This window comes from Leiobunum rupestre, chromosome 5 (genome assembly GCF_980474605.1).
Source record: "Leiobunum rupestre chromosome 5, qqLeiRupe1.1.hap1, whole genome shotgun sequence".
Taxonomy (NCBI): Eukaryota; Metazoa; Arthropoda; class Arachnida; order Opiliones; family Sclerosomatidae; genus Leiobunum; species Leiobunum rupestre.
In genome coordinates this window covers 21,387,948-21,400,418 of record NC_143388.1, presented here as the reverse complement: position 1 = coordinate 21,400,418, position 12,471 = coordinate 21,387,948, and the positions used below count along the sequence as shown (strand labels likewise).

The 12,471-nt window shown below is 38.4% G+C and overlaps 1 protein-coding gene and 1 long non-coding RNA gene across 2 annotated transcripts in view; both read right to left on the bottom strand.

Moving 5' to 3' along the window:
* LOC149943787 (uncharacterized) overlaps positions 1-12,471 on the bottom strand; it is a 413,771-nt gene that overhangs the window by 260,682 nt on the left and 140,618 nt on the right. The gene's annotated exons all lie outside the window — the stretch shown is intronic.
* LOC149943793 (uncharacterized) lies at positions 8,436-11,144 on the bottom strand. The gene has a single exon (XM_090176201.1). It carries the CDS (start codon positions 11,142-11,144, stop codon positions 8,436-8,438), a length of 2,709 nt encoding a protein of 902 aa, XP_090032327.1.

Below are 12,471 nucleotides of genomic sequence, written 5' to 3'. Positions count from 1 at the left end.
GAATTTGCGCTTCGAAAAGGCAACGTGATTGGTGACCGAGGCCCAATTGACAATCCTTTATGGTCGATTATTATGCCCCTTTGTAATCCCAGATTAAAAGACTGCGTGGTTGATGAACTAATTAAATTTCTAAGCTCCCAACTAAACGAACCAAGTATCGCGTATTATATACAGCAGAAAGGAGTCGTTTTTATCGACCCATATCCTAGTATCAACTCCGCGCGTATGTTAAAGCGCGCCACAAACGGAGATGCTTACAGATCGCGTTTGAAATCGTACGCCGTTGTACAAGCTATCGCTTACTACACCGTAGCCCGAATATTTGGCTGGGACGTTTATTGCGTTCCGTATACCGAAGATCGCGAGTTTAATCCATCAGAGTATAAAAATATCGCTGAAGAATTAAAACTTTTATTTGGCAATCCCGATTTAACGGAATTACCACTCGTTCAATTTAGTAAACCAAGCAACGCCTATATCATTGATAACGAATACCCGATAGCTGTCGGGATATATAAATAACTTTTATTTCTTATTTGTTTTTTTTTGGTCTTTATCCGATTAGTTTTTTTTTCTTTTTTCTTTATCCTATAGTAGATTTTATATTTATATAGTGTTCTGACGGTCGATTCGTCGTTGTAAGACTCGCGAAACTTTGGATATCAAAAATATTTTTTTATCATGTATTATTTTTCTGGAAATTGGCGGTATATTAATCAGGGAGTAATTCTTTTTTTTGAACTTGGGAAATACATTTTTTTGGCCAAATCTGATTTTTTTTCAGTTGGTGTAGCTAAAACCCATCATAAAATAATTATTTAGCCTTATCATAAAAAAATTCGAGAAGTATTTTGATTCGTTTTAACTATGTTAATTAAACTAAAAATAAAAGCGAAACGTTGTTGCTGATCCAATATACATTATTTATTATTTGCACAATCAATGCGGCGCTACCTATTATTAGCACGGTACATATTTGCTAAGAAACACTTTAAATAATCGAACAACCTGTTGTGAATTTATAAAATAATTACTACGAATTAAATTGGTATTTGTATCAACGTATGTTGGTGGGATTAAATTTGGGGATACTAAAATCCTATTGATATATTTTAATTAAATTTTAACGTTACATCTTTGTATCGCTTTATTTTACCAAAAATGGGTATGCATTTAGTTTTTTTTGATAGCCATTTAACAAAAAAAACAACACTAATAAACTAAAACCCCAAAAAAAAAATGTATAGTCAAATTATTACGTTGAATTTGCTAAGACTATGTCATCCATATTATTTAACCCATCTTCGTCATACGCGTATTGACTTATATCTATAGTTCGATCGCTTAACGATGCTTTATCAACGTCTTGACCGTCGATATATTGACCGGGAAACATTTTCCCGTAGACATCGAGGAAACTTTTTAACATCATAAGCTGAACGTAAGAGCTACAAATTGTCACGTTGAAGGGTTCGTTGTTTTTGCGAATATGGAACTTAATTATATTGAATACCGTTTTAAACATATTTTGATAGTACTTAAACAAGTTTAAATGTTTTAAATCGTCTTTAGTTTTTAAATCGACACTCGGTCTTAGGGACGCCGTAGTGGCATCTACGTCGAGATAGTAATACACTTTTTGCCTAAATGATCCCGATAATTCCGGGTGATTTTCGATTAAATAATCTTTCAATTTGGCGGATACCGTCTTAGTTTTATAGATGGATTTTATCTTTATGTCTTGCGTGACTTTGGAGAGTACATTTTCCGTAATTTCTTCGCAAATTAAAAGTTCCGTATATGTTTCGGTAAAGAAATCTTTAAACGCGATATAAATCTGATCATTTGTTTCGATTTCGGATCGATTCATAAAGAATTCGACGAATAGCCTCCAAGCTGGCGGCCCGTTCGCGTTTTGACCGTATTTGATCGCTCCGCCTTCCCATTTATAATACGTTTTGGTTTGCACAAACACGCACTTTTTATAACGTTTCATTTCAATTTCGGTGTACGGGTATAGTCGATTTAATTCCGGAGATAAATCGATATCATCGCAATGCTCCTTTTTAATAAAAATAGAATCGGTATCGGCGAAATAAACGAGATAACCTTTACCAACCACATATTGCGCTGTCGATAATAACGTGCTTCGAATCAAACACGTAATAAGAGCAGCCACGACGGGTATTAACTTTCCCACGCACCCGTAAATACTCGCCACGACTGATTTTTGCAAATTATAGGAGTTATCGTATCTATCTCGTTCGAGGGATACGTTTGTTCTGATATTTTTAAGCTCGCCAATGGGATCGTTCAGTCGTTTTAATTTTTCTTCGTTTATGTCGCAAGTTCCGTTTTCGTATACGGAAATGCATTCGTTTACAAATTCGAAATTGAAAACATTCGACGCGGCTTCTACCGGTTTTTGATTAAAATCCGAATCGCCGGCGGTTGTAGCGATCGGAGTTTCGTCGCTACATCCAAAGAATCCGTCATCTCCACCGATCGTTTCTTCCGCGCCAAAATTGTCGTCATCGTTGTCGTCGTTATTACTAGGTTCGTGAGATTTTGGCGGATCAAACTGACTACGCGAATCGTCCGCGTCTTCATTATCCGAACATCCAAAAGCTTCGTTCGAATCGCAATCCTCCAGTTCTTGATTCGCGGTATTATTGGCATGATCATTGCCGATAATGCTTAAGCCGTACGCCTCCAATTCCATTTGCTCCGAAGTCATATTATTAATCGTGTCATCGATTAATGATAGGACTCCGTCCAACATTTTACGTTTAATTTTGGTATTTTCTCTGGTTTCGTTGAACGTCGCGATGATTGTGGATAATACTCCGCGACGTCCCTCCCATATTAAAATTACCGACGCGGTATTGCGTTTGAACAGTTCGGCTTGGGTAAATGGGAATTCTCCGCCGCAATGTCCGCGATTATAAATACACTGATGATATAAGATTTTCGTCTCGCTTTTCGTAGCTCCGGTATGCGTTAGATAATCGTAAGATTTAAATTCGTGCTTGTTGTATATTTTTAAATATAAACCAAACAATACGTTGGCGGGCATGATAATGGACGTTTCGTCGGATATATTTTTTCGGTCAATCAAGAGCGGATACGCTATGCGATAGTCATACATTTGTACGTCAGTTTCCGAATATTCACCCAAGCAAAAATTAGCACCCCCGGGGAACTTCTTTTTGTTTTCGTTAGTATCGTAGGACGAACAATTATGCTGATACGTTGTTGTCGCAGCGGCCGCGGTGTGGCTTTCTTCCGTATGGTTCCTTATCATTTGGGTTATTGGTGGACGGTTGATAACTAATTGTTCTTCCAAATTTAAACGTATATCGATACAGTCGTTGTTAGGCAAAGGATATTTGATCGACGCCTGTGACGATTTAAACGTCGATAAAAATATTCCTTGATTCAATCCGACTACCAAACACTCGTTCCATAACTTGTATTGCATTTTATTATAGTTTGTATTCATGCTGAATAACGGAACTCGGCACGCGTGAGCTCTCTCAATGATATAGTTGATGGCGCTTGTTTTATCTAACAATTTACTAACTAAAAGCGTGTCGTAATTATTGTAGTGGAGAGTGTCTCGAACCGAAGGCCATTTATCCGACTCTTCGTGCTTGAAGTAGGTTTGGTGTTTTTTCATACGATGAAACGTATATCGTAATGCGACGGCATCTACACCCGTTTTGTCGTCTTTTAGCAGTTGACGACTAACGTTACTCAACGTATACTTTGTAAATTTATACTGCATGCTTATAATTCGAAATAAATCCAAATGAAGTTGGTCGTAGCCAAAACTATATCCTTCATTCCAAACGAATTTGTCAACGTGGATACCGTAGAACGCGCAACGTACTAACAGATATTTTATATCGTAGGACAACGAATTATAGCCCACCAAATAATGTAGAGTCCCATTTAGCGTGAGTAGTTGCATTGTTCGATCTAACAGCGCCTTTTCGGATTTAAATGTTTCTAGCGCGTTGATGCATTCATTATATCGCGGATAGCCGTCGTCCATAACGTACTCGCGGAGTTCGTCGACAGATTTATTATCTATTGGTAAATACGCCAATGTATACAAAACGTTCGTATGGGTGTGATGTATTGAAACGGTAAACAATACATCATCTACGTCCTCGCCCGTAGGTACTCGGTAGGGGTCGGTAGACACGGTCTCTATATCGAAAGTTATTATTGGTATTTTAGGTTGAGGCAATTTATACACTTTTAAATCGGAATCAAACCATCGAGAACAAATCTTTGGCACGATAAAGTCTACCGGCTCGCCGTTGAGTTTTTTCTCTCGTTGTCGTTTTAAAATCATTTCAAACATGATCTGTTTAGTAACATCCCAATACTGTGTAACCGATATATATCTATACGCTCTTGCGTCTTTTTTAAATTGGTAATATATCTCATTGGCCTCGGCTACGGTCGATGTAATAATTTTGATCAAGCAGCAAGGTTTGGCGGCGTTATAATCGACCAGCAAGTCGTGAAGAGTGAAATTGTTACACGTATACCATATCTCGGATACTTGGACTCGATATTTCATCAACGCGCATACTGTGACTAAAAGTTGAACGTCCGCAGTCACGGCGAATAGCCCAGGCTCGATGTTCATTGTCAATTTTGTGGCTTTTCCGTAAGCATCGCATCCGTATCCAATTATATCGTTATCGTTATCCATCCACTGCGTCACGAAAATCAAACCGGAGAAAGGCGACGTTTCATCTTTTTGCGCTTCAGTTAGATTGTTTAGCTTTCGCTTTGCTTCTTGCAGCAGTTGCCTTTTTAGTACAAAATGGTCGTTGGTCGCCGGATGGCGCGAGGTATGAGCACTGGACATGTTCGATGTTTAAATTTTTAGTTAACAACGAAGACGCGAGTATCGGCGCGCTTCCGTGAATTTTTTTGTATAGGTTAGTTCCGGGTTTTACGGTTTCAAATAACTTGTCGTAGGTATAATCGTATTTTAATAGTACAGTTTTTTCGTCGCTTTCTCCGCTCAAATCGCCAGATCGCGAATCGGATATAACGATTTCAAATTCCGCTTCCTCTTGGCGGGATTCGCATTCCTGCTTGTCCGTACTCGCGCTAGCAATATCTTTGCCGCGATTTGTTGATGAATTTTTACTTTCAACACGTTCACGTTTAGAATTCATAATTAATTTACAACCTGCATGGCGCACCGAACTTAGTTTTATAAATGACGATAGTATATTCGCGACCGAAATGAGTCTTGGTGACGGTCAATGGGGTGCGCGACGCGGCGCCATCATTGGTCCGCCGAGAGTCACGCGATTACGTTTTAGCATCCGCGTTTAAGGAAATTTGTTTTTTTCCCCTCCCCTCTCCTTTCTGCTTGCTAAAAAACGCGCGACCCATCCTTATAGTTCCTCTTAATCCTAATTTCCTCTTCATGAGCCCTGATGTAGCAAAAATAAAAATAAAAATATAATAATGGAATCGAGTATGCCGCTTAATTAGAATATATATATATATATATATATATATATATATATATATATATATATATATATATATATATATATATATATATATATATATATATATATATATATATATATAAATAAAGTTAAGTTAAAACTCGCTTATGAATGTTATAATCTGCTTCGAGAGCGAATGAAAGAACTCCGTTTAATTTGGAACTACCCTTCCAAGCGTATTCCACACCGTAATTCCATACTTTGTCTACTTTAGTCATATCTCTTTGCACGAGATATACGCCTTCCGGCGGTACTTGAACTCCATTCGCGACGATACTTTCCGAATCAGTCCACGGCTCTTTCTTCCATAAAAAGCTAGAAGGAACTGATCGGTATCCGGATTTAGGCACACCGTTCAAATTATAACTGAAATATTCCTCAAGTCTGCAATAATATCCCGGCCAAATGCCGTTGCATTGCCCACCAACCATTTGATTATCCATCGATAAATATATTTGCGAAGTTTCGGAAAACCCAATGCCTCGTGGAAGCTCGCTAACGAGGTTTTGGTTTTTATAATCCTTCGAAAAGGGTAAACGCGCGTTTAAACTAGCTATTTTTCTTACGCCAGCAACGTTATCCGTTAAGCGAATACTGTTATACTGCTCGGTTATTAGTCCACCATCGATCGTTATTAATTGTCTATCAGGGTCGTCCGACGTTTGTTTCACAGGCTCTAATAGACCAACCACCAGTGGCAAACCAAAATCTTTAAAACTGCACGTGCGGATATACTCGTTATAATTGGAATTTGGGATTTCAATAGACGTATCGTGTATGGAATTACGACACGGATCCAAGAGTCGGCTAGTCTTAAGATTATCAGCGATGGTCCTATTAAACACTCCGGTATATATGACGCGATCGGAATTCCACGGTACGATGTTTGACCAATCGGTGAATTTTTCATTAGCTTCTTTCACCAACAAAGGTTTGCAAACGGGCAAACCGTCGCTGTATCTTACGTTTTTCTCTCTCAAATCGCAAACGCAGTTTATTTTGTTAAGCGGTTGATCGATGTCGTCAATCTTTCCTTCGCAAATATTGACCGTGGTGCACGACCCTAGTACGTCGTCGTTTCCGATATATCCGGGATTTTTGCAAGTACAAATGAACATGTATTCGCTCGAATCGGCATTAATCGCGACTAAAGTAAAATCGCCGTGATACGGATTGCACGCCTCGGCTATATCGCTAATAGCTAGAGCGTATCCTTCGTTTTCAGATTTATTTCGTGGTATTTCGTGGGTCTCACCTTGGGCAATATACTCGGTATCTTTATTAAAATGTTGACATCTAACCGTCAACTCTTTGCATCCAAATAAGGTAGTCGAATCATTTATATCACATACGCGTAAACTTTTAGCGTTACAGTCGTATTCGTTACCCAAATTTACCGTTTGCGGGTATGGATCAAAATATACGTCGACGCTGAATCTAGGTATGCTTCTATCTAAAAATTCGAGCGTTTTGGTATTATTTTTAGCGGATATCACAGTAGCAATCAGTAATATTAGTAAAGCGAGTACTACCAAAAGCGAAAACCACAAATTATTCGTGTCGCTTTTCATTTTCGTTTCTTAAACTTATAAATATATAAAATTTATAAATAACGAGGCTATAAATTATTACTCCGCCAGGTTCTTATTGCGCGGTTTAAATAGAACAACACACTATACCCACTTTTATTTTAACAACCGAGGAATCAACGAGTCGGGGAAAAAATAAAAGGTTTAATACCTACGAGTATACATGACACGATTACGTAGTGCATCTTTATTTGCCAGAATAATTAGATCTATATATAGTTTGTGCGTACAAACTTGCTGTAAAGTGACGTCCGATTTTGATATTGACGACATCTCTTATACCATCCCGGCGGCAGCCGAAACCGTTTATACTAAAAAGAAAGAAAGAAAACAATTTTGGAAAAATGCGAGATAGCGATAGCCTTCCGAGATTCAACCAGCCATCTTTAAATTACAAGACACCGCAACATACATTAAGAGACGCTTTAAATTTCTCTGAGGCAGCGGACGAAGGAAGAAATGCTGAATCAGGAGTAGATGAAGCGAAAAAAAATCTTATTGATACGTTGAAACAATTTAATAACTCGGAATATGTGTATCCTGGCATTGCTATTTTAGTTCTAACTCTCGTTGTCGCGCTAATACTCTTTCAAAACAAGTCAATATCTAAGGGTATTAAAATTCTTCTCATCATATTTCTCATTGGATTTATCTTCTATACGGTATTTCTGTTTAAAAATAAAAAATGAAATAACGCCAAAACAAAAACACGCTAATTAAATTAAATCTTTTTTTTTAGTATTTTATTTAGTGGTTTATTACACACAAAAGTTAAAATAACGCGTTTATGGGCTCACACGTTCACTTTTAATTTTTAACAAAATATAAGAACTTAAACTAGACAGCGGTACGATATCTCCAAAATATAAAATTTGATTATACATGTAATTGAAATCGCTTATTCTCGTAAAAATTGGTTCTATTCCGTTAAATATTAAAATATATCCCAGTTTAGATAGTCGAGTTCTATCAATATACGCGCAATTGGAAGTTTGCCGAGTAATGACTCCTAGCATGGAGAGCTCCGCCAATGCCGCATGGATATGTTCCATTACGTTCACCGTCCTGTTAGCTATCGCATCTATAATTATATTATTGATATTAACATGGGTTTGTTATAGCAGTTATATGATAATGTATAAAACTTATATACACAAAACAACCTCTCCCGAACCATTGAGTCTATTTGATAGCTTACGTCTATTATACTACTTAAGAACTCACGTTTAGCGGATTATAATCGATACGTGAATAATTTTAAGGAAGCTTGTGAAATAATTTTCGTTTTATTGGACTTTTATATCACCGACGATTCCGCGCGATCGCGTATCCTAGCCTGTTTGACTTCTCTCGGACTAGAGTCGCCGTATTGACGTTTTTGAGGTGTCGACGACTTTGACTCTTCTCTCGTCGTCGTCGGTTTCGTCTCGTCCTCCGTTGTGTCGAATTTAATATTGAATCCGTGGAGACCCAACACTTGTAGGACTTTATCGCATACCGGTTCGGATCGTAAAGCCAAACTGACCGTTGGTAGATTTTGCGAATCAAATCCGTTAATGTTCGTAAGGGTATCAACTTTCACGTCGAATAATTTTATATTCGTATACGGATGCAAAGTATGAATAACCAAATCGACCGGCGCTATAAGTTCTTCGTTGGGACCTATAGCCAACTCGTCAGACATCAACATATCGTACAGTTGTCCCGAAGGGATTCTACTAATTAAAGAGACGTCGCTGTATACGAGTTGGGCGTGGACTTTTCTTCCATCTCGAGTGATGCCCCAACAATCTTTTAAATCGTCAGTTTTTAGCGATATGACATTTTTCTGGCCAAACGAATTAGCCACTTTCGATCCGACATTTACGCGAGCTTCGTGATGCCCAGTTATGATGACTGTAATTGAATTTCCGCTTTGTACGGGTCTAATTTTTAAATTTTCGTACATTTGAGTCTTCTTTGGCAAAAAATGAATCAAGTAGTAAAAGTGGCTTCCGATTTTGGATACTTTTATTTGGCTATGTTTGCTGTTTTTAACGTAAGCTTCGTGTTCGGAAATTAAACATCCTATAAGCGATTCGTCTTTAATGTCGCCGTTTGTTTCGTCAATACTTACGAATCTAGCGTCTTTGGGCTGTTTTGCCGTTTTAAACGTAAACTCTATGGTTATACAGGCGTTGTAAAATATCGGAGGTATATGTTCCAAAATGCCGCTTTGAATAACTACGCCGTCTTCGATGCACGACCCGTACGGATTTCCAAAAACCGCTCGTAATTTTAAATTCCAAATGCTCGGTGGCTTGTAGTATTTCGCGTTTAAAATGGTGGACAAATAGTCACCCACATGTACCGCGCTGCTCGGCGTTCTTTCTTTTACGTACGGCGTATTCGTTGATCGTTTGCATTCGTTTAATAATTCGGACGAATCGTACATTCTTTTTAACGAGTCGATACCTTTTTTCTTGTTAGTTTCGGTAACTGGCACTGGTGGCTCGTTGAGATTTAATTTTTCTCGTAGTTTAGCGTACACTCGTTCAAACGCTGTCGTATCGTGCCCGCGAGATATAACGGCGAAATCAATGAGTCGTTTAATTTGATCCTCCGTCGCGTCCATACAGCAGGTTATACCTAAAGAGTTGCGTATTAATTTTTTATGAAGGTCGGACGTTATCATCGCTACGCTTCCTTTGATGTTATTTATCGTAACCGTAGATTTTGCCGCTGGCGTTTTGCGTAAAAATATCACGTTCAATTCTTTAGCCGTAATTGAGAGCATATCCGCTTCTGGATATTTAATTTCGTAACGTATCGTTTCGGCCGGTGAAAAGAAGGCGTCGTGCGAATCGGAATATTTGATCGGTATTGACGCTCGCGTTGAAAAAATTACGAACGGATGATAATATTTGGTAGTTACGTGCGGCAGGACGCGTTTCATGGCTAGTAAATCTTCCAGGGTCCACAATTTCGCGCAATCGGTAATATACCCGTCGATCACTAAACGATCGCCGTCGCCAGTAGATATTGATTTTAGATACGTATGCAATTTTCCACAATCACTTTTTTCAGTCATAATGACAAAATCAGCCAATACGTTTTGTTCTCCGGCCGATTTTAAATCTTTCGTGTTTAACATGCAAAAGAAATTAACAGCGTCCTCTGGAAAGGCCAACGCTTTAGAATTACGTACGGCGTCATTGGACGCGCGAGTTACGTTCGGTAGGAAATGAGCGGTTTTATTGCTGCGACCTTCGTGCAGAGTGTTGTCGTAATTTTGCGTGTAGTTTTTGCACCATTCTTCGGTTTCGAAAGTATTCTTTTTGCTTAAAGCTTGAAATAACGTGCCCAATTCAAACGCCACTGACATTTTAACGCACCCCACACCCTTCTTCTTCTGGCGCTTATTTAAATCGTAATCGATGTATTTTTTGATAATAGTCGCTCCGTTTAAAAATTGACGATTCTTTAAGTCATTCATATTGTACGGATAATCCAATATCGTATTAAACATTTGCAAATATTCTGAAGCCAGTATGGCGCGTTGAGTAAACGGGTTCGACTCGTTCAACAAGCGGATCCAATTGTTTGATTTTAAATTGTCGGAAACTTCGTAGTTATACGTCCATTGAACGACTTTGTCTTTATAGCTTAACGCCAAACCCTCACCATCAACGTACGTGTACCAATCGATAGTCTTCGTGTTTTTGTTTTCTCGCACGTGCATCGATAAAGCGTCAAATGTCGAAAAAGACGAGTAGACCTTCAAAACGCCTCTCAATATTACCGCTCCCCATTGCGCGCGGCTCGCGATTATCGCTGATTTGCCTCGTATGCGGTAATCCAAATACGACCCTAACACTATCGGTACACTCTTGTGGTTGACCCGCTTTCTCGTCTTAGATTCGTAGCAAATACAGGCCATATACGATTTTCGCTGATATACAATTTCCTCGATAAATGTAGCTTCGTCTTTATAAATTTCGTAACATTCGCAATCAATCAATAACATGTTACGTAGTTGATGATTATACGAACTCAAAAAGTACATTTCGAAAAACATAACGGAACGATGTCAGCTATCCGCTTGTCTGATTTGTTAATGATCTTTCGCGATTACGAGCCGTCACGATTAAAGATGTGGGAAATTGCGAGAACGTACGACCCTATACACCTGGCCGCGTTGCTATTCTTGTTAGAAAACGTCTCCAAATCCGGCAAAAAAGAACCAGTTACGTTCGACACCGACACGTTGTATAGCTTTTGTAATATTAGCGCCGTATCGGTTAGAAACAATATTAGTTTACTTATAAATAAGACTCCAACATTAAGTGTTGACCGTGTGATGGTCGACAGGCAACTATTTTCGTCGGATCAAGATTTAGACGATAGTAGCAAAAATACTCGAGAAAATATAACCGTTATAGACCTAATGCGAAACGTAAGATCTAAATCGCGTAGCAAAGTCCATACTGATCCATTGGTCGGTATGAGTACGTACGAAAAAGTAATGCGTCACAATATCGGAACGAAGCGCTATGGTCAGTTTTTATCGCACATGGCGAATTTATTGTTACCCGATAATTTGCAATCTGATAGAACCGATATAAAAGTAGATCAAGAGTCAATCACGCGCAAATATTTGCAATTTTTTAAGTCCGTGAAATTTCAAGATTGCAATAAAGACCCGAAAAGTTTTAGATTTATAACATTGCCGTCGTGTCGGCGTATATACGCTAAGCCCCACAACGTAAACAATGAATATATTACGCAACCGTTGTACCAGGGATTTCACGTGATTATGAATATCAACGAAAAAGGGACGAGGTGTTACAATAGATTCGGAGAATTACAGCAAAGATTATTGTATAATCTACACTTCGACATAAATTGTACGTTTGAAGCGATAATTTTGCCCGTAGATTATCTAAGCAACGAGCGATCGTGGCGTTATTGGCCATATAAACAAGATTTTGTCATTTATCCCGTAGATATGTTGCGATTTAAACAGACGGTTCTGATTGACACTCCATTTTCCGAGCGTATAAAGTATTTAAAATATGTTCGAAACGATCACGTTAGACCGACTTCGAACGACGCGTACTGGAGTACAATTGAATCCGAATATAACAAAAGCCAAGATATATATAATCCGATAGTCGGAGTGATTGTAAGAAAAAGAGATTCGCGATTAAACGATGTACCCATGGAGTATAGATTTAATCTAACGTGCTGTTACGATTTTATAACTAATTCTATAGTGAGATTAAAAGATACATCGACAACGCTCACCGCCTTTAATCGATTACACTTTAGTTTAGAAATGGCCGATTATAGAA